General features: G+C 40.8%; 1 protein-coding gene across 3 annotated transcripts in view; it reads right to left on the reverse strand.

Annotated features, from left to right (window-relative positions):
* Nucleotides 1–18,722: 18,722 nt before the first annotated feature.
* Nox4 (NADPH oxidase 4) overlaps nt 18,723–22,548 on the reverse strand; it is a 157,105-nt gene continuing 153,279 nt past the window's right edge. For all 3 annotated transcript variants that reach the window (XM_023707702.1, XM_023707701.1, XM_004647436.2), the window contains one exon: nt 18,723–20,850. In XM_023707702.1, the coding sequence (XP_023563470.1) occupies nt 20,730–20,850 (121 nt within the window). In that variant the 3' untranslated portion in view covers nt 18,723–20,729. The remainder of the gene's footprint in view (nt 20,851–22,548) is intronic.

A 22,548-nucleotide genomic window follows, 5' to 3' on the forward strand; every position in this document is an offset into this window, starting at 1 on the left:
AATGTTGGCTTTGCTCGTAGCCCTCCTTTTTCTCTAATTTTGGTCTGCAAACTTAGGTTGTTAACCATCCAGAAGACAAGCTTACTGTTATTATCAAATGATTTAGGCTATCAAGCTTAACCTCACTATCTCACTGCATCTCAAACATCCTAGGCATAATAAGGAACAGGTATTTTTCATCAAGTATTGATATGTTGAACTTTAAGTCCCGGTGTAGGTACTTTTAACATTTACTTTTTGCAAAATAAGCCTTAATTATACACTTAATTGTTAAATATTATTCAATTGCATACAAATGTCATAACTTACAAATTCATTGCTAGTGAATATTAAGTTTTATTCAATTTTGATAGCTGCTATGTTTAATGCTGTAATTAAGTGCTTGGTGTATATCATTTCTGATTTTTTTTCCTAGGGATAGACTTTCTAGGTCAAGGAGATCAAGATTTATGGACTTCCATAGTGCTTTAGAAAATGGTCACAGACTCAAAAATACAAAAGAGAAGTAATCTAAAACTAAAAGCTCAAGAAGAATTAGAGAGAAAATAAAAAGAGATGAACCTATGAGAAGCAGAGAATAGTAATTCTCCTCGAGAGTGGAAAGCCCTTAGTGTTATCCAAAGTATTATTTCCTCTAATACATCTATCATTTTTAAATGGCAATGCTTATGTAATGGTCAATTTTATGTTATTAAAATTCGAAGAAGATTCAAAGTAGATCTAAGTTACAGAGATAAAACGTGCATGTTAGCATAAAAACCAAGGCATTTTCAGAAATCCACATGCGTCTTGACTAAGGAGAAGATTGTGTACCTGGAACCTGAAGAAACACGCAGCAATAGAAACAGCAACCAGAAATTCTCAGGGGAAAATATAAGGCAAAGGAATCGGAATAACCTGTGAATCCAAGGAGAGTCAGGCTCAGAGCAGTAGAGGTGAAGCAGGTGTGGAAGGCGCTGCTACAGAACTGCAAGGCAAATCGAACTCTGCTCTGCTTTCTGAGCAAAACTACTTTGTAGATGGCAGTCCACGTTCCTTCACAGACAAGGTAATCTAGAAGCACCTTTACCAGAAGAGCGTAAAGCATGTCTGTGTTTATTTATAGGGGTATAGCTGTCTGGAGAGATGAAGAGTTGACAGAAAGATAATAAACCACTTTATTACAAATTTTCTATCAGTGTTATAGCAAGTTCCCATGAAGAGCCTTGATGGAGCCCAAAATTCACAGCCTGTAGCTCTGTAGACTGGAGCTTGCACATGGTTCTCACCGGCTAGCACCAAGGAGAGCCACAGGGCTATGTCCCTTATGGAAGCGCTAAGGAAATACTCATTTTCAGCCTCTAGAAGCCATCTGCAATCTCTTTCCTACAGTTCTTTTTGAAAGTCGAGCCCAGGACCTGGTGCTTGCCATGCGGGTGCTGTGCTGCCCAGCTGTCTCCCCACCTCCCACTGCCTCTTTACTCTGTCTGCAAAGCCAGGTGCATGTGCAGTTCTGACCGCAGTTCTTTGGTCACATCCCCTCTGCCTGCAGTCAGGGAAGTTTCTCTTCTTGTGAATATTTGTGTGATTCCTTTGGGACGTCCGGGGAATTGAGCAAACTCCACTCTAATGTCCTTCTGTCACATCAGAAGAGTCCTTAGGCATCGTAAGTAACACTCACAGTTCCTAGGGATTAAGACTCGGACATCATAGCCCACGTGGCACACTGATCAAGAAGGCAACACAGAACTGGCCAGAAGACAAGCAGCTCTTCATATGAAGTCAATATGACAGCGCTGTGACATTTAGTGCAATGAAATTTTAAGAAAACCTCTAACATATATAGTGTCTGAAGTCAGATTCTAAGAACTTGATTCCTGGCTTAATCTCATTAGTTGCATAAATTTGTATGCACTGTTTTATCTCTCTGTGCCTGTTATATAGTCTTTAAAATGCAAATGAAAACCATACTTCTCTCAGCATGCTCTGAAGACTTGATGTACCCAAGATCAGCACGTCTATGATTCCAAACAAAATGACAACAAGGGCAAAGTCAATCATTAATGTACTGTGAGCAATGGACTGGATCCTGCTGCCATGTGCTTTTATAAATAAAGATTTCTGGGGAACATAACCACACTTACGCGTTTAGGTTACACAGTGTTTGCTCGGCTTCAGGCCACAGGGGTAGAGCTCTCCCAGCTTAAGCCATTTGGCTCACAGCTTGTAGTGTTTATTATCTGGCCCTCAACTGAAAATGTTTGCTGAACTTGTCCTAAACCTAATCAAAGGAATTCAAAGTAATTCAGTGAAGGTCAATCTAGGTATAAAATCATGAGAGAGAATTCTCGACCTTAACAGTTATGAAAAATACGTCATTAAATTTTTGGTGTTTCTTTACTTGCATTTACTCAAAGCACTCCAATCTGATCTGACTGTTTCTGGCTTAGGTCATCAGTTGGCACTCTTGATAAATCAGATGACACTTCATGTACTCGTTCTATTAGATCTTTGAACACCACCGGAAACACCCAGTTAGCGTCCGTCTTTATCAGCTCTCTCATGGTTTGGGGGCAATAATGTACTTGAGCTTCTCTTCTTCTCTAGCTTTCTCTTCTTAACATTTCTTACAGGTTCCACACTTCTACTTTTAGATGTTGAAGGTTTCTTAAATCAAAGTTCCCTTAGAAACAGATTAAGGAAGTTTAGATGAAGGAGGTTTGTTAGGCAGTGTTTGGGGCACTGAGCCCTCCAGCAGAGCAGAGAAGCAGTGTGTGGAAATAAGTTCATGCTTAAAATTGTTACACTGACCAATTTTACATGCTTATTTTTGTAATCTGAGCAACTACATTGAACACAACAATATGCATATAACAACCACTGTTGAATACCTATCATCTTGGGTCTTTAAAAATTGCGTATTGTTTCTAATGTCTTGCCTATTATTTTTTCTATCTTGTTTAAAATTAAAAATAAAAATAGAAAAAAACTCAATCTAATAGAGGTTTTGATCAAATGTGTAGAGAGCTCTGTAGCTGGGATTAATAGTGATATAAATACAGATATACATATATATGCATACATAGACACATATAAATATATTAACGATACATAATCCTCTTATACAACTAGCAGAGGTTGACAAAAGAAGTATGAAGTCTACAGGTCAATAAGGTGGTATCCTGTCATCCCCACTGATATCAATGGTCCTGGTTCTGCAGCTGCATCTACTATTGTATTCATCACAGAAACCACAGGAATCAATTCAGGTGCCTTCTGATCAGCAATTCCTTATCGCTTTAGTAAATGGATTCTCCAGGACTCACTATGAGACATAATCGGGGGGCAGTGTTTCAACCTCTCTCCTAGATCCAGTCTGCCCTTCCTTTGACCCTCCATCCTCAGGCCCTCAGTGGCAGAAGTCCTAGCAGTTCTCTTTATCTAGACTTACCAATATTTTCTCAACTTTTTAGGAGTGACCCTGGTAACAGGTTAACACAGTCTCCTGCAATCCTTCCCAGGATGGTGTTAAAATATTATCATACGAGGTGCTCCTAAAGTGGTGAACTATCCCTCATCCTACTTCATGACATCCTCTGTCCTTCCCCTCTCCCTCAGCACTGAGAGTCTTGTACACTCTCCCAGTTCTTCAGAAGGACACACCAGCCCAGTCTATCTGGATCTTTTTCTGATTTAACTAACCCACCACTTCCCTATTTGTCTGATGTTGATGAAAAGAGTTGAGGATACATGATTAGTGGACTGGGTGTTACTTTGAGAAGCAGATTCAGCATTATTTTTAAGCAAGGAGAAATGACTGGCATTTAACGGAAATGAATAGCTCTTTTCTGGACCCTGAGATTTAAGGTAAGTTGCGCTTTTGAACTTTGCACATGTATCAGTACAACTATCACTACTGGAATTTAATATCCCACTTATTTCTAACCAGACCCCTAAAGTTCAGGTGTCAGGAATGTTGAGAATTTAAAGTGTGGAGGAATGTTACTACCCATGTATTAAGTCCTGGGTTGTTCACGCATGTTTGTCTCCTCTGCTTGGAGGTGAAGAATCTTTATATTCTGCAAGAAATCTCTCTGGCTTTCAAGTTTTAACTTACATTTTCAGTTTGTTACTTTTTTACAATTGCTTTTTAAATAATTCCCTCAGTCGTTCATTGACCCTTCCATAAGTAAATGCTTAAATAGCACTTGATGTTTCCCTGAAGGTCAGAAACCAATAAATTATGAGATAGTGATAAGTGTGTGTCATTCTGCTAGGCGTCAGCTCCGCTGAACTCTGGTGAAGTGAATGTCCACTCTAGCATGTCAGGAGATCTCTAAACTGAACTTGTGGCAACCTTCACTGAAAATGAAAGCTTTTCCAGCAGCAAAATCCACCTCAGAACTTCTCTCCTATGCCTCCTGGCACCACCCCCGCCACTAGCTGACTTCGCGTGGGTTCCTCAGAAGTCCGCTGACCTCAAGGCTAGCTGGCGCTGGGAGGGTCTCTCAGAATTGGCCTGTGTCACGGAGCAGAGCTTCGGTCTCTGCTTCCCACACTGTACCTGGGCTTCCGCATGTGAAGAGGTGTGGACTCTGGGACAGGACTGTGGCATGAGCACAATTCTGGAACAACCAATTAGCAGTCCCCTGACAGGCAGGAAACTGGGGGCCTCAACCTGAAGGGACAGTGCACCTAGGACAGTGTCCACGCAAACACTCCTGTTGTCTCATCTTTACATCCTGCTCTCCCTTTAAGGATTTTTTTTGAAACTTCCCTCCTTTTTGCTAATGTACAACTTTTATATCAATTCTCACTTTTTTTCCAGGATCTTGTCTGACACATCCAATTGTTTGTTTTAAAATTTATTAAATAACCTATAGAAATTAAAATTTAATACAACTGAAACTTAACTCTTCTTATCTCTAAAGATCAGTCTGTCCTCCAAATTTCCACAGGTAATACACTGTCCTGATACCCAAGCTATTTCCTGTGCAAGAAACTCGGACTTATAGTGATCCTTCTGTCTCGGCCTCCCAAAATTACAGTGCTGGGATTACAGGTGTGTGCCACCAAGCCTGGTTTCAGGGCTACACAGTGCACCCAATGTCCCAGGGCTGGCACAACATGTGGTACTGGGAATTGAACTCCAGTCCTTGCACTTGTCATGGAAGAAGCATACGCTGTCCAGCTATCTCCTCAGCCCTGGAACTTTGTTCTGATACCTTGTGGCTCTTACCTTCCTTATCTGATCTCTTGGAGGTACATTTCTTTTGTCCTTATAGCAAATTTGGCAAGCCTCAACCTCTCCACCTGTACTTGGTGGCACAGCAAGCTATTGTGCATTACTCAAAGTCATGGTCATTTGTTGTTGCATGCAGTGTAGTGACTGAATTCTGGCTTCCTCACTTGCTTTCTTGGTCACACAGCAATTGCGGCAAACATTTGGAAGCACTCCTGTGGCCCTCCGAAGTGTGATCTGGCTCTCCAGTTGAATTCCAGGCCTGCACAAAGACCCTTCTTTCAGTCTTGACCTCCCTCTCAGTTCTACCATGCTGTTGTCGCATTGTCTCTTTCACTAAAAGTGTCTTTCATTCTTTCTGTATTTTATAACTTTTTTTAATATATCACTCCACCTCTGCCTCAAATTTCTTTTTTTTCAAAATTTTATTGATAAACAGATAGCAATGAGACAGTTTCAAATCAAATCGGTAGGACAGTTTCAATAACTAACACACTGCATATATTCTTCTTAGTGGTTGATTGCTGTACAAGATGCGGACTTGAGATCCTATTTACAAACACCATTAGAACAAATCATTCTATTCATTAAGAGAATCCAACTATATATCTATCCCAACCACGTTGAATACACAGATACAAAATGGACATTCATAGGTATACCCCATTTTTTCTAAGTTCCGTTATTGTATATTATAGGTCTGTAAACTCAGCAAAATATTCTCAAAGAGTCCAGTAGCCCATAATAGCATTGGGTCTTCTGTTTAACTGGCAATGTCAGAAATGCCTCAAATTTCTATATTCCTTTTAGATTCTCTCTTAAACTATTTTCAAAACAGCCACCCTAATCTAACTCTGATCCCTCCTTCATAAATTCTCTTCATATTCTTTGCTTTTCTTTATTAGCATTTACTACAACTTATCATTTTTATGTATCTATGTATGTATAATTTTACGTATTCTTTTCCATAAGACTTAAACTCTTTGGACAAGCTTTGCATGCATTTTGAGACATTACTTGATCAATACCTGGCCCCTAGTAAAATTAGATATTAAATTGAAAAAATAAATGAAAAAAATATATATGTAGTCTCACTATGCAGCATGCACTCATAGTGATCCTCCTGTCTCAGCCTCCCTCAGTGCTGGGATCACAGGCATGCACCACACCAGTTTCTGAGGCCAACATGGCCTGCAGTGCCAGGGATCGAACTCAGGACCCTGTGCTTACCAGGAAAGTGTTTATGCTGCCAAGCTATCTTGCCAACCCTAAATGAAATACTGGACAACAGAATAGATGTAAGGAAACAAAAAAAAAAAAATTAAAAGCTGAATAAACATACTTTATTCTTAGAAAACACTAGCAAGTAGCCTCATATGAAGCATTTAGACAAAATAGAGGCTGCTGATCATTCAGGAAGAAGTCCAAGTTACATTAAATTAGGCAATGTACCTACTAAAGGAAGATACTGGGCGCATGTTGAGGTAAACAGTGACACAGGGAATAATGGAGTCTGCGACAAAACAGTAAAGTGCACAGTGAAGGTGTTCTTTCGAGTTTCCTATAGTGTGACAAAATATGAGAAAGGGGCCATTAATAATAGAGGATATTGGGCCAGTGAGATAGCTCAGCAGGCTACAGCTCCTGCTTAGGCAAGCAAGGGACTGCAGTTCAATCCCTGGCACTACATGCCGCATCAGCCCCAGCACCCGGGTGAGCTGAGCCAGTCACAGAGTCCAGTAGGAGTGGCATGCATCTGTAATCTCAGCACCAGGGAGGCTGAAAACAGGAGGATCACTATGAGTCTGAGCTGCATAGTGAGATCCAGCAACAAATATATACACTGAAAAAAACAGTGGATATTGAAATTATTTGTAAAAGTAACTTTTTTCAGAGTAAGCCTTTATAGAAATCGATGGACTACTCCTGTGTTGGAACAGAAACATCTAAAATTTGTTTCTGAAGATGTTCAGAGTCTGTGAAAAAAAAAAAAAACGAGAAAATTTGCATCCTTGAGCTACACAATATGACATATGTAGCCCAAGGTAACGTAAGGTTCACGAAGACTGAAAAATATGGTCTTCTCAATGGTTAAAGACTTGGGGATGTGATATATCTAATTTTGAGTATTTTATGAATTTGATCTCATCCTATAATCAGTAAAATCTTGTCCATTATTATACTTACTTCTAAGACAGGAGCAGCCTGTCCAGAGTCTTGCCAATATTATAGAAGCTATTTTCGTATCTGAATCCAAAGTTTGCAGGTTTTCTAATACTCCATGTTGTTGTGGCCTGTGGCCAAATGTGTGTGTGTGTGTGTGTGTGTGTGTGTGTGTGTGTGTGTGCGTGCGTGTCCAGGCACATTCACTTGATAGTGGTGTGGAGGAAGGTCCACGGAGGAGACAGCGTTTAAGCTAATCTTTCTCATTACTTGGATGACAGATAAGTCTGAAGGCAGGAGAGACAGGAGTACTTGAGAATTTTGAGATTAACTTTTTTTGAAAAGAACTAGGTTTTCCAGAAAAGTAACGGAAACTGCTTCTTTCTCCTCACGTGGGCCCGTGATGCTGTGAAACCTCCTTAAAGTGCGTCCCCAGCTGACAGCTAAGAGCATCATGGATACAGACGCAGACATGGAGAGCAAAAGAAGGGCAGGGCCTGTGCACAGCATGGCCCTTAGCAACAGATGCTTGCAAATGCGCATGGCAAGTCAATTAGGAGGTGGCTCAGTGGGCGTGGCGCTTCCCGGCAAGTGTAAGGGCCTGAGTTCAATCCTTGCTTCTGCAAAAGAAGAAAGTCAAGTAGGCTCTTTAAGCCTACACTGTGCTGGCCAGTGGATGGGCTTACTGGTGCTAAAGTGATATCTAAAACTAGGAGGGTAATCATCAGAGGGAAGCAGACAGCTGGGAGAAACCTCGAAAGAAGAAAATTAGGGGGAACTACCTGCTCGGGCCCCCTCCTTTCCCTCTCTTGGACAGGAGCTTTCTTTCTCTCAATATATTCTGCTCATAAAAAAAAAGAAAATTAAAGAGTCTTGGCATAAGCCAACAGAGGAAGAATCAAAATATATTGTTTTCAAATCTGACACTATGTTTTCTTTAAATTAAATATGTTGCTGGGGAGATAGCTCTGTGGTTTAAGTGCCTGCCTGGCAAGAGCAAAGACCCGGGTTCAATCCCTGGTACTGCATGCCACGCCGGCCCAGCACAGTGCTAGCCATGGAAACCAGGCACGATGGTGCACGCCTATAATCCCAGCACTGGGGAGGCTGAGACAGGAGGATCACTATGAGTCTGAGCTGAGTAGCTAGACCCTGTACCAAAAACATAAATAAAGATTTTAAAAAAGCATTTAAAACAAATCATTGATCACATACATAATGAATTGATCACTCTTATTGTTTTTAACATTTCTTTTCTTTCTGAAGAAAAACTGTTTTAGGATTCTTTTGGGGTTTGTAAGTGTTCCTACCAGTACTCAATACTTCCTGTTAGTTCCATGTCTTAGTAATTAAAAATCACAATGAGAATTTGATTCAATCTAGCAGGCAGTTACTGAGAACCTACTGAAATCAAATGTTTTTCTGGAACCCAGTGCTATGAAGATGATCAAAAACTCCAGGATCACACAGTGCAATGAAGAAATGCCCAATCAGTAGAAGTGATAGGCAAGCAGACAAATACGAAATTGAATGGAAATATAAAGGCTTTGGAATAGTATTTTAAAACACACTTTCATTAAAAAGGTAATTAAACAGAATAATAATGAAGTACCCATAGTCTGCCATCTTATTTTGTTAGGTCAGCCTAATTTCTACCATAGTAATTATAAGAGAAGCCTTTTAAATTTTTCATATATGAGACACAATTCTCCACAGAGTTGTACTCACAGGTCAGGTATACTGTACTAAAAGGATACCAAACAAAAGCAGTAGAAAGAAAACAGTGTCAGGATGAAGCCCAACGGCAATCAAACAAGTCTTCAAAGGTCTTCTTCAGTGGAGGCACACAGGTATGAGAAATGTCTACTGAGGAAACTCATTAAGGACTCGGTGCCCAGGGTTCCCACCGGTGGCTGATCACACAGACAGCAGCCAGCCACGTACACAAGTTGCAGACTTCCTGAAGGAAGCAGATGCCTAATGTAAGGCTTGCGGTTTGCAAAAGTACAGTTACAGCGAGCCACTCCTTGCGTGTGTGCGATCCTGCTAACCCCACAGTCCCCAGCAGCAGCATGCGGCAATCTTCCAAGCAGACCTATCTAAGCATTTTTCTGGACATAGAATACGCACAACGCTTTGTATACAATAACCATCCCAGGGGCTTGCCAGTTAGCTCAGTTGTTTAAAGTGCCTCTTGGGCAAACACAGGCGCACGGGCCACGCCACACCCACTCAAAAGGAAGCCTGAAGTAGCCGAAAATAAATAAATTAATTAAATACCATCCCTACTAGTAAGCCTAGCCCCTTAACAATTTTCTACTCATTCCAGTAATAATCTCCATTTTTGAGGGGAAAAAAAAGGAAATGCAGAGGAAGATAAGCAGAGCCGCCGAGACGGAAGAGCATCTCTTTCTCCCACAGAAAACATGTCTGAGTCAATGTAACACTGACAAGCAGGGGCTGGGGAGATAGCCTGGCGGTCTAGGTGCTTGCCTGGCAAGCGCAAGAACCCAGCTTTGATCCCTGGTACCTCACACTGTGCTGGCCCTGGAAGAACCCCAGAAGCACAGTGGGGGGCACCAAAACTAGGTGTGGGGGTGCTAGCCTGTAATCCCAGCCCTGGGGAGGCTGAGACAGGAGGATCACTAGGAGTCTGAGCTGCGTAGTGAGACCCTGTATTAAATAAATAAATAAATAAATAAATAAATAAATAAATAAAACAGACAAGGGAGAAATACAGCATGAAATGACAGTCTCTCTTCTACATCAGCATGCCCAGGAAAAGAAGATATCATCAAATCCAATCCCAGTAGGGAGGCGCCCAGGACATGGAATCTGCATTTGTAAATTATGCACTCCCTAAGCTATTTTGCCATCGCCAAATCAATTCTTACAGTACATTCACGGCGGCACGTACAGAGGAACCAAATACTTCAGTTTCTCAAGGCCCCCAATTGCAGTGGAGGCCACGCACGGCCTGCTCGGCCTTCTCGGTGCAGTAGATGATACAGAGGGTCCCTTTTGCGGTCCGTTTCGTGCCAGATGTTTAGCATTTTTGTGCTTCTGTTGAGGACTTCATTCCTCAGCTTAGAGGAAAGAAAGTAAGTAATATATACATAACAAACGCATTTATACATAATACAAACACTTATGCGAGGCTAAGCTGTGCCTAAGTCCCTGCCGGAAGCTCAGCGGCGCCGAACCACTCTGCGCCCGTCTGCACCATCTTCCCGACTGGGGCAGGCTCCGACCTCCGCCTCGCGGCCGCCGGGCGCCACGAGCTGCCTGCGCTGCGGCTCGCCCTGGGTAGCCCGAGCCGAGCGGCGGGCGCCAGCGCGGGACGAAGGCCGCTCACCCAGGAGGGCGCAAGCGGCGGCCCGCACGCCCGGAAGGCGCTGCCCCCGCGGTCGGGCCCACTCGCTCCCAGGCGCTCTCCTAATCCACCGCTGCCAGCAGCGCCCCTGGGCCCAAGCGCATTCCCAAGGCCCCGCCTTGGAACACAGGAAGCGTGGGGCGACACCTTAGATACACACCAAAACTACAAAAGAAGGTATCTTTAAATGGGAATACACAAATACATGGTCATGCATTGACGAGCAGATGCGAGTAACTAAACTGAATTTAATTTTCAGTAATTTCAGTAATTCAGTTTGCACAGTAAGCTGATGGTACACAACCAACGTGAAGAGTAAGAGTGACTGACTTCCTTGGAGTATCCTTTTATTCCCCTCCCTTCCTCTCCCTGCCTCCCCTCCCTCCCCTTGCCTCCCTCCTCTCCCTTCTTTGTCCTCCCCTGCTCTTCCCTGCCCTGCGTTCTCTCCCTCTCAATAACCGATGATACCAAGCTACCTTAGAACCTCATCTCTTCTGCAAATAAACTCTATCCTGCTGCTATAGAGCCTGCAGGCTCTGAAGCACAGTGTGTGACAGGAATCCTGGTCCTTGGCCACAGTGAAGCTGCAACAGCAGGTGCGGCAGATGGATGACTTCGCTTAGCCCTGAGACACAGAGAAAGTCAAAACCCATTTCTGGACATAGTAGGGAACAAAGAAAGCCACACTGAGCTTACTCAAAGAAACAGATAGGTGTATGCTAAATACGGCATAAAAGGTAGGTTCCACAGAACTGTTATTAGAAAAAGACAGGAGAAAATGTCTGAGAGTCTGGGTAAAGACTGAAGATCAAAGTTGGTTTCAGAAAAATAGGTGCCGAAAAAGTTTGAATTAACTATAAAACAAAATGTAGTCAGCACAACTTTGGGGTATGGTATGGGCTCCCAAGGGTTTATCTGTCCGGTTATAATTTGTGTAACCTTTCCTGTTCCAGACAATCCTAAGCACTGCTAGATAGATAGATCAATGGATGGATGGATGGATGGATACATACAAACATGAATAAATATAGGAAGAATTGTCCTCAAAAAATAAGAAAACCCACACATGGGCTGGGAAGATAACTCAGCTATCTAAGCACCTGCCTGGCAAACTCAAGGACCTGGGTTTGATCCTCAGAACCCTGGGTATGCAGTGCAAACCACAGAAAATGGGCTGGTGGCACATGCCTGTAATCCCAGTGCTGGAAAGGCTGAGACAGGAGGAACACTACAACTTGTAGCTGAGCAGCAAGACCCTGCACTAAATAAATAATACAAATAAGAAAGTCCACACACTAGTGACATGTCACTAGACTTTTTCTTCAAAATGTTTTGGAAGACAAGTACAAGGCAATTATTCTACCCTGCACCATGCCAAGTATCCCATGAGAGATTGCAAACAATAAGATAAATAAACCCATTACTATTAGTACCATAAAAGAAACTCAAGCACATAAATAGCTATTTAAATACCTTACGACATGAATTTGCTGATTAATCAAAATTTCTCCAAGCCTTTGTCAGAAAAACCTTGAAATTCAATTTCAGAAACTGCCTTGTCAAAATTCATGTAAGGTAGCTTTGAAATCCATCATAATTAACAGTTTCTGGGAGTCAAAAAACATTTTTCAGACATTCCTTTGGTTCTATATGCCGGCCTTGGAGTGCACTGGTTAGACGTGCCTGGAAGCTGCACACACGACCTCTGCAACAGAAACTGCTTAACATGTTTTTAAAGGTTTCCTTTTCTAATAAAAAGTCTGGTGAGAAATTTTTATTGTGATATATTTTCACATTTGTGAGCTTTGGCAAGCACATTCCTCACAAGATGGCGATCAGTATAAATAAGGAAAGTCAGGGTGAGAAAATTTTAATCCTGAGAACTGAAATGCGCTTCTAAGCCTTCCTGATTTTCTCAACGCACTCACAACCATTTTTTTTTCCCAATTACCTTTTGTGTTCTTCCCTCCCTGGCTGCTGCTGCTGAGCAATTTTACAGCCCTAGAGCTGTTTAAGTGTGCAGCTCGTGACCCCATAAAGCATAAAGCAAACAGTGACCACATGGAGTCCCGTCATATAGCCGATAATCTGCCTGGCAAATGCATCTGAACTTGACCTGCTGAAATGTCCACTGCAGAAGGTCCGGCAGCCTTGTGGAGAACAAGGGTCAGAATACCACTGCGGGGCAGCAGGCTCTGCAAATGAATCACTTCAAAGGCTGCAGCATGGTGGAAATTGATGGAGAAAAATTTAGCATCCCATGATGAAGTAACCCGCTGACACGCTATGACCAAGTGACCAGCACTAAAAGTTCTTTGTTAGAACTCTGCAGCCTCTAATTTGACTTATAAATGACATTTAGACTGCAGAAAATGATGAATAATAATTTAATGTGAAAAGCATACATTTAGAAAATCGGATGGCACAGGGCCTTTTGTTCTGAAACCAGTTTTTCACGCTGCTAATGCAGGATGGTTTTCATCCTGCATGTTGCTCTAGGCATATCACAGGACCTAATGGTGACCAGAGCGCTTTCACTCAAGCAAACCACTATAAAAGTATAGCCCTTCTGAAATTCACCATCAGCACAGAAACACTGAATAATTCTGATAGAAAATTCTTGTCTGCTCTTTACTCAGAGGAAATCCATTTTCAGAGGCTACCAGAACACTTGCTTCTATGGCATAGTTTATGACAAATGCTCACACCCTATCTATGAAACGTCAGGCAAACCCGCGAGGCAGAGGCCATTCAGTATTTTATGTTTAGTACTGAGAGCTGGGCCCAGCGCCCTGCGACTTGACTACAGCCCCAGCCCTTTAGGAAATGTTTCTGAGGCAGCATTTTGCTAAGCTGCCACAGTGCCTAGGCTGGGCCTGAGCTGTGAGGTACCTGTCTCAGCTTCTCCAAGGGCTGAGGTTATGGGAGGGGGCACCGCCCCAGCGAGAGCTACTCTTCTATTACTTGTTTTGAGCATTCAGAGACTTCAAAACAGAGACATAGTAACACACTGGAAAACATGCCTATGAGCAGACGCTATTACCTGGGCATAAATGCAATCTACCCAAGATTTATTTAAAGTCTTCTATTATAAAATAGAAAGATTCACTAGACATCATAGTGAACATCCTATATTTTAATGATTTTGTGTGCAAAAAATCTTACAATTTTAACATTTTTAAAATGCATACATATTTAGTATTATTTTTAATGGACACAGTTATAAGAAGTGGAGAATAGTACCAAAACCAAATAAAAAATAAACCCAAATCCGAAACTCAGCATGCTAAGTTTGGAGAGAAGAATCGTACAGCTGCACCTACATGTACTGCTGAAGGAATAATTACAAGTGCCGATAAGCCTGAACAGAAGGCCATTCTTGGTGTGGCTCAGAGGAGCATTTCTTAAACATTACTTCTTTATTGTCTTTTAGAGGCATGAGTAGTTGGATTATTTGGCCTTTGATTGGCTGGATAGGACCTACACTATCCGGTTCTCAAAATCTTACTGAAAATTCTTGATTATTACTAGCAAAGTTGCATAACTAATTTAGAATGGAAGATACAGTTATATCTGATGAACTACATCTGCTTACCTTTTAACCGCCAAATCTAAAAAAATAAAGATTTTCTACGAATGTATGATGACTTTTTAGAAATAAAACTCATAAAAATAATTGTAGTTTTCCCTTTTTACATGAGCTGAGCTGCTTCGGCACGTGCTCTCCAGCACTCCGTGACTTCACAGTGCCACGCTGCATCGCCAGACATCTCACATCCCGATGGCAAGGATGACACCCCTCCCACGGTGCCACCGCCGAGGGCCAGGAAAGTTCGTAAGCATTACTACAAATTGTTATAGAATTTATTCCCATTCAAGCAATTTTTCTTACAGTCCTCCATAAAGATGGGCAAACACAATTTAAACACAAATTCTACAAAGTAATGTGAGCTTTGGATAAAACACAGTGTGAAGAATCTTCAGTAACAGAAGCAATAAAATTTTACTTTATTTCTATCTAGGAAATAGCTAGAATTATTAGTAGTTCTAAGATATTTGAAATAGCTTTAATTCAATGCAATGTCTCCTGAACATGCACTTTCCCTCCATGATGTCTTAAATGAGCAGGGTAATTTTTTCACCTTCTAACAATTACTAATTCAATACTCATAAATCAATGCAACTATCTCCAGCAAAACTGGGCCCAAACAAAATTAGCTGGAGGAATTCAGAAGGCATTGAAGTACACCAAAGGAGTAGCCGGCTGTGGGATGGAGATCTCGCAACAAAGACAGTGATGCTGATTGACTACCTCTCAGCTTGCACGGATAACAAAATTAAGTAGTAGATCTTCAGGCACAATGGAAAAAATGTCTTATTTTCTTAAAGCAGTTCTTTATTCTACTGCTAAAAAAAGGACCAAAGAAACATGCCCAGGAAATCTCTGTCTCCGCAGCCTTCTCATCCCCAGGCTTCGTCCCTATACACTAGCCAGAGGCAGGACCTGTTTCTATTTTAGAGTCACAGCTCCAGTGTAGTTCAAGGATGAAGGCTCTCCATGCTCCGACCCTGTCTAGGGTCCTCTTCACCTCACAAGCCACCCTGATTGCTACAATGCTAACAGCACTGCCTAATATTCAGAGTGAAACAGCACCACAAGCGATTATTTCCACTTTCTGAGGTAATTTCTGCCATCCTCACTGAAGGTTTTAGAATAGTTTCTAAACAGTAGAGAATAAAACACAGCGAAGGCCATTTCTTGTGATGTTCTTTGTGAAGCAGAGCATCCTCAGTTTAAAATAAAAGTGCAATAGCGTCTCGGGCTTGTGCAGCCATGTCCTTAGGGATGCCAAGCGGACCGAAAAGCCTGGGGACCCGGGGGACAAATGGGCAACACCCCTAGCCCGGTAGGGAAGAGGGCAGCACGGCTCACCTCTCAGCCCACGTGCAGCAGCCACATTCACCTAAGGCACCCGGAGAAGAGAGGAGACTTCCCTGCTTTCTCTCTAGGCAGCGTGGTGGCTGCAGCGTGCTCCTCAGCACGTCAGCAAAGCCGCACTTTGAGCCCCGCGCTGGTTTCTCACCACTCGCGTAGATTATATAATCACACCCAACTGATAACAAGGTTGGCATGCGTGTGTGGCCACAGGCGAGCACATGCACCCTTACGCCACGGAAGAGCATGCTTCCTGCCTGGGTGGAAGAGCAGCCGCGAAGTCTGACCTTGCAAAGACAAACTCTGAAGGAGCAGCGTGTGCCGCCGCGGGGAGGCAGGACGCCCTCTTCTGCACCGCTGTGCGCGCTCAAGTTTCCGCAGTCCTTGTCTCCGTCCTCCATCAGTCCTCTCCGTCAAGCAACATCCAAGCTCTGTTTCTGAAAGAAACTGGATGATTCTGACCAAAAGTGAAGCTGTCCTCCTGGAGGACATGAAAAGCAACACCCAAAACAAAACCAAGTAGAAGTGCTCAGACAGCTTTCTATGTAATTTTACACCTTGTGGTTGATTTTGTAAGTTCAAGCACATACTTGAGGTATATTTTACATCATCAATAACTAAAACTAAAACAGGGTATGATTATTTTGTCATTAACGTGACCTGCCATCAGCCAAAAATAAACACAATGTAATATAATAAATACAAAAAGGGAAGTATAGGCATATCCTGATGTTAAATAACTTTTCTTTTTCTTTATTACTTTGTCTTTAAAAACTTTAATACACTTACTAATTCTTAAATATGTTGCCTATCCTCCTATCTTTAAAATACTCCTACCTATGTTAAAGAAATATTATTTAACTTAAGGTAGGTTTAAAAGATCCCTATGACTCTTTTCCTCGTCTCTTTTAATGGATTCTCCCATATATTGGAAAATGTCTGCTTCTTCATTTTGGCTACTTCAGCCGTCCTTTCCCAATTCTGGCCTATATATAAAGCGCAGTAAAAGAAAGAAGCCGGGGCCAGCGGCGGTACATGAAGACAGAGGGGAGTAGTGAGCTCCTACTGCTCTGCCTCGGCTGGAATAAAATGCCGTCTCATTTCGCTTCATTTAATTATCTCCTGTCTCACTAGTTTCCAAAAGGTTCCTTTCTCCTGGACAAGAAGCAAGTAACAGTCATGTAAACAAATACAAATAATTGTTTATTAATATAAACTTTTTAGCTGGTAGTTTAAAAGTTGGTAAAGTTGTAAATTTCATCTACGAATCTAAGTTAACACTATAGGATTAGCATTTCCTAGAAACTTTACTACTATATATTTTTCCAGTACAAAGCTCTGAAGAATCTAATATCATTAGCAAAATTATTAAATTGAAAACTGGTAGCTGAAAGTAGGTTCTAAAACGCAAAATATAAGACAAAAAAATTTAGAATCAGAAGGTAGATTAGGAGGAATGCCATTTTTTTGCATCTGTAACTAAAATTATCTTATTTTCCTCCCAAAACTAAAGAGAGAATTTATTTTATTTTTTAATGTTATTTATTTATTCATTCATTCATTCATTTATTGTGGCAAGCTCAGCCCGCCCAGGGGGCGTGGCCGGTGCAGCAAGTGGTGCCGGGTACTGAACTGCTGTCCCTGCACTTGCCCAAGCTTGCATGAGCAGGCGCTTTAGATTGCTGAGCTTTCTTGCTGGCCCCAAAGAGGGATTTTATAGAGCTTCAATCTAACAAGATTAAATAATAATTAACAATGTGTTAAATGTATAATTCAATGCAAAGTGGAAGTAGTCAGTAGCACCGATGAAAACAGGTGGGTGCCCGGCTCAGCTCTGCTGCACACTCAATGGACGTCGCAAAACAAGTTCCCGAATCTCTCTGGACTTCAGTTTCCTCCACTGCAAAATAAGAATTCTCCTAACCTCAGCATTTTGTATTTCTGTAATATGAATGCATGTGGAAACTCTCTAGCCTGCATAAGAAAAAGGAAGACGTAAGTGTCAACTTAAAAATTTGTCCCATTGGTTTGTCTAGAAAAATCTCTAGGCATCCAGTATAGTCATCCTTAAAGAAAAAAAAATTTTTAAAAACTTTTGTTACAAATATCTGTCCTTCAAAATCTGCATTCCTATAGATGGTGAGAGTCTTTTCATTCTGTATCAAACCTCTTGAAGAGTATCATAATTTAAATCTATCACCTTCTGTAAGTACTCAAACTAAAGCTTAACTTGGGAAGTTACCAATAGCATGGCTATATAAATTAAACCACATTTTCCTATGCTTAGTATACCTTGCATTTATTCCTATTGTAAATGTCTATAATAATAGTCACCCAGCTGACAGTATCAAGTCCCTAAGTGGAGAGCCACCAAGCACTTCTTTCTTACATGAGATTATTTTTAAAACACAAACAACTCCAAATGTCTGTAAGTATACACTGTTATATGTATGATGTGTGATGATGTAAGGTCTTTTAATATTACTGATATGTAAAATCAGTCTTCGCTTGCATAAATAAGGAGAACCAAGAAGATCAAAACTGGTAAAAGATACTGAAATATTTGTTTAGGAACAAAGAGAATTCTTTATCCAGAAAGTGAATTTATTAGTACAATAGTATAAAAATTTAATAGCTTCTTACAAAAGAAATGGATGAGTCAAAATGATGAGAGTGACAATCATTTCCCCCAGAGGTTCTCAAGACTGTCTGTGGACCCACAACTTATACATGGATTATGGTTTCATCCTATGCAAGCTGAAAAACATATGCTATCCAAAAATTGGTAGCTCCAAATTAGAACTCTAACCCTCAGCATAAGAAGACATTTGCCAGAGTCACACAATTAGTCCATAATATCAATAGCACCAGCACCCAAATTCCTAAACTTCTCACTCGTGTTCATTGAATGCTAATTCCAGACAAACAGATTGTGTTTCTTAGACAAACATCTGTTGTCTTGTGAACAGATGTGGCTGTTTCATTTGTTGCAAAGGTAACATGAGCTGCTAAGAAATGTACAGACACCATTTTAATTTTAATATTTATTGTGACTAAAATCAATCACTTAAGACTTTTAAGACAAGAATTTTCCCCATGAAATCCCTTAGAACAGTGCAAAGTTCTCTAATAGTGTGTGACGATTTAATTTCATTCCCATCCATAGTAACAAAAATTAACTAAGTTTAACACTTAACATTTGAACATCTCCTGGAATTTAGAATTGGAAAGGACGTTCATTGAGCATAGCAGACCTGCTCTGAAATACCAGCTGTCTTTCGAAAAACTTGTCTGATTGAGCGTAGATGCTTTAATATAACTACATGAACAACTTACCACCAAAGCGTCAGTATTTTAGCACAGTTTAACTTTCTTTTCTCTAGTTATTTCTGCTATGCTTTCCAAAATTCTTTTTTAATCTTGTATAACCAAGATGCACTGGCCATTAAATGTCTTCAGAGCTAAATCTGCAGGAGCATTGTACATGTCCCTTTTTTTTTTCTGACTCTTTCCACAGAGGGGAGAAGAAAGAACTCCAAGGAAAAGAAAAAATACTGACGAGTAAATACGGCACGGTCCCTCAAAGCTGGATGGTTTAGCCCTCTGGATTGCTCTTGTGGAGTCACAGAACGGCAGTAGCATTTGTCAGGTTACACTGTACACAAAATTGTAACAAATGTAGGGCAAATTGCACTGCTGATTTCAACAGTAAGTTATATTCAATAGTAATTCACAGGTGTATACTAAACACAATCAATAAACTAAATAAATGTCTCAATTTTTAAGGTAGAAAGGTGGGGGTTTTATTTCTCCCTTTGGGCAAAGAGCATAATGGTCAAGGGTCATAACCTCATAGAATCACAGAGCATACTCCTAATGGTAACAATAAACCAAACATTTACAAGGTATCCAAATAGTGCTTCAAAAATATAACTGTTCTAAGATAAACTTGAAAAATCACTGAAGTATTTCTGCTGCTTCTGAAAATAAAGTAGCAGGTGCCTGTTCAGGAATGCGACTGTTTTCAGTATCTCCATTAGACATCCATGTGTGGCCGAGCAGAGAGCTTACACCTCAGTGCCTGGTGTCAGATATGTTGCTCTTTGGTCTAAAAGTGCAAATTGTAAGAAACACTTCAAGTGCTTCAAAACTAAGACAAATTGCACCTTGGGAGAAAATGTGAAAAAATAAAGCAAATATGCTAAAAACAAGGACATAAGTCATTAACATATATATATATACACACACACAATTACTTATCTATAAATGATATATACATAACTTTATAATTTATAGCAATGATAGGTTCATTACTGTGCTATAACAGGTTATATAAACTGGGATGGAACAGACTTATTAAATCATTGTGTCTAAGTCATGCTAAGGGAGGGCAGAACTCCCTAAACAGAGGAAGGAAAGCTGTAAACGAGCGTACTATGTCCACATCTACAAAAGAGTCAACCAGCATGGAGGGTACAGATCTTGAGCAGCGGTATCAGCATCAGCAGTGAGAAGGTTAGATAGCAACACCAAGTACCCGTATCAGTACGCAGTTGGCTGTTGCGCTGTCACACACTGAATGTATCTGCCTGGAACAACCCAAAATTAAAGCTACTGTACTTATACACAATGATGAAAATGTAATCTGAGATTCAACAAAGTTTTGATTTTGTTCAACCTTGTATTTGGTCAGTGAAGAACAATTTCAAGAGAACCACAGCGACTACCTGCAGAGAAGGCTAGTGCAGGTCCTCACCAGGGAGTGTTGAATCTGCAATAAAAATCAACAGTGTGTATCTAATTGTGATCTTTTAATTTGATCATCAAATACTCTTCAGGGACTCTTTGGTTTCTAAATTAAGCATGTAGTGTGACCTGTCATCTTACCACATGCTCTGCATTTTCATTTTAAATAATCATAAATAAGAAAACCTTTCTATTCTTTGACAAAAAACAACTCTTTGATTCAGCTGAGCCCCAAATCTTAGAAACTGTATTCATTCTTTGTTTAAGGTCTTGGTTCAACTCAGAGGTTTTCAGCTGAAAGATTCTTTATTGTATTCAAATTTTGTCCCACATGAGTTGTTCTGGTTACTCAGTTTGTGAAGAGTCCTGGAAACTGAATTTGGTCCACAACAGAAAACACCAACCGTTTTCCTGGAAACAGCAACAGAAGTGGAAAATCAGGCAGGACAGAACAACAAGAATGCTTTGCATGTATGGATTTAAGGACTTAATTAAGTTAATTTCTGTTACTTTGCATACTTTGCCAACTATTTCAAATGTAAAGAGCCATCAGAAAAATACTTCATTTACACCATGCCTTTCATATTATAATACAGAAAATAATTTTAAATATGACTCAAAGTACAAATTTGCTCATTGTAAGAAAGAATCTGAGGAATATACTTAATTTTTTTTCATCATATGTTATTGATGAGGCCAGATATCATACAAAGAGAAACAAATGAGAAAGGTTAACTTTGGTAAACCCATAGATCACGTCAATTTTTCTTTCATTAGGCACTTAAAACATTTTTCCTAACTTTCCTCAAAGATTTAAACGAGCAATAATAAATATGGGTTGAGAGAGAAAATACATCACAATTTGGATGGATAATTTTAAATTATTACTTTACATTCATAAGGAAGCCAATACATTAATCTGGAAACAGTTTCCTCCTTATGTGTATACTGTAATGATTATGACAAATGCCAAGCCAATTTTATTATTCTTTAACATAAAACTCTAGTAGTCAAATAATAAGTATCCCCAACAAATAGACTAAATATATATCCAAAACTAACAGCATTGCAAATTGATCTCCCTTCAGAGTCTGTTAGTTTGCACTGGTTTCTTCCTATGTTATCAAAATGATGAACATTTTGTTACACAAATATAACAATGAAGAGTCTTGGAGATTGAATTTGGTCCACTGTAGAAACACCAATATGTATTAACTGTCTTGGAATAATTGGTGCTGCAGAAAAAAGAAGATGATCTATTTAAATGCATATGAAAAAATTTACACTACTTAAAAAATGTTTTCACTTTAAAGAATGAAAACAAAACAGTGATAGTAAAGCTTTTACTCTCAGAACCATGTCAGGAATCTGGAGGTCACATTTGCTTTCTGCATCACAAAATTAGACAAAGGGCTTGGGGTGGTGTTCAGTGGTAGACCCTTTGCTTAGGATGTGCAAGGGCCTATGTTTCATCCTTAAAATGGCAAGAAAAACCAAACAACAAACAAAAACTACTGGAGAAACAAAAAACATGAAACAAGTATTTTCAGACACTGGGCAATGGGCAGCACATAACCAGGATCCCTGAGGTGGGACCTGTGGAGTAAAGTCTCTGCTCATTCCCTAGAGGCCTCTACTCTGACTAAAGACTGACCTGCTGATGTACAAAAGACCACACGACCATGGCTGCAGAATTGCCACAGCTGTGCAGGCAAGGAGCACAGCTGTGCTACCTCAGTGAAGAGGTGGCAGGAGGGCAGCCGTCTTTAAGATAAATATGGAGTCCTCAGAGAACACCTTGATTTTTAATTTCCAGCCTGTGTGGTGCAAGTGAGTGAGACAACCAGGGCCCTGGCGGGATCCTGAACAGACCCAGAGCGCAGATCCGGCAGAGTGAGACAACCTGGGACCCTCCGGATCCTGAATAGACCAGGAGCGCAGGTACTGCGAGTGAGTGAGCCGACCAAGGCCGCGGGATCCTGAATAGAACCAGAGTGCAGGCCCAGTGTGGAACCCTTCAGCAGAACTCCCTGCAAAGAGGCTAGAGGCAAGACCCACCCAGCTGATTCAGGAGCAGAACATCTTGCCAGAGAGACGCAAAGGGTTCAA

Source organism: Octodon degus, unplaced genomic scaffold, assembly GCF_000260255.1.
Source record: "Octodon degus isolate 3935 unplaced genomic scaffold, OctDeg1.0 scaffold00306, whole genome shotgun sequence".
NCBI classification, from domain to species: Eukaryota; Metazoa; Chordata; class Mammalia; order Rodentia; family Octodontidae; genus Octodon; species Octodon degus.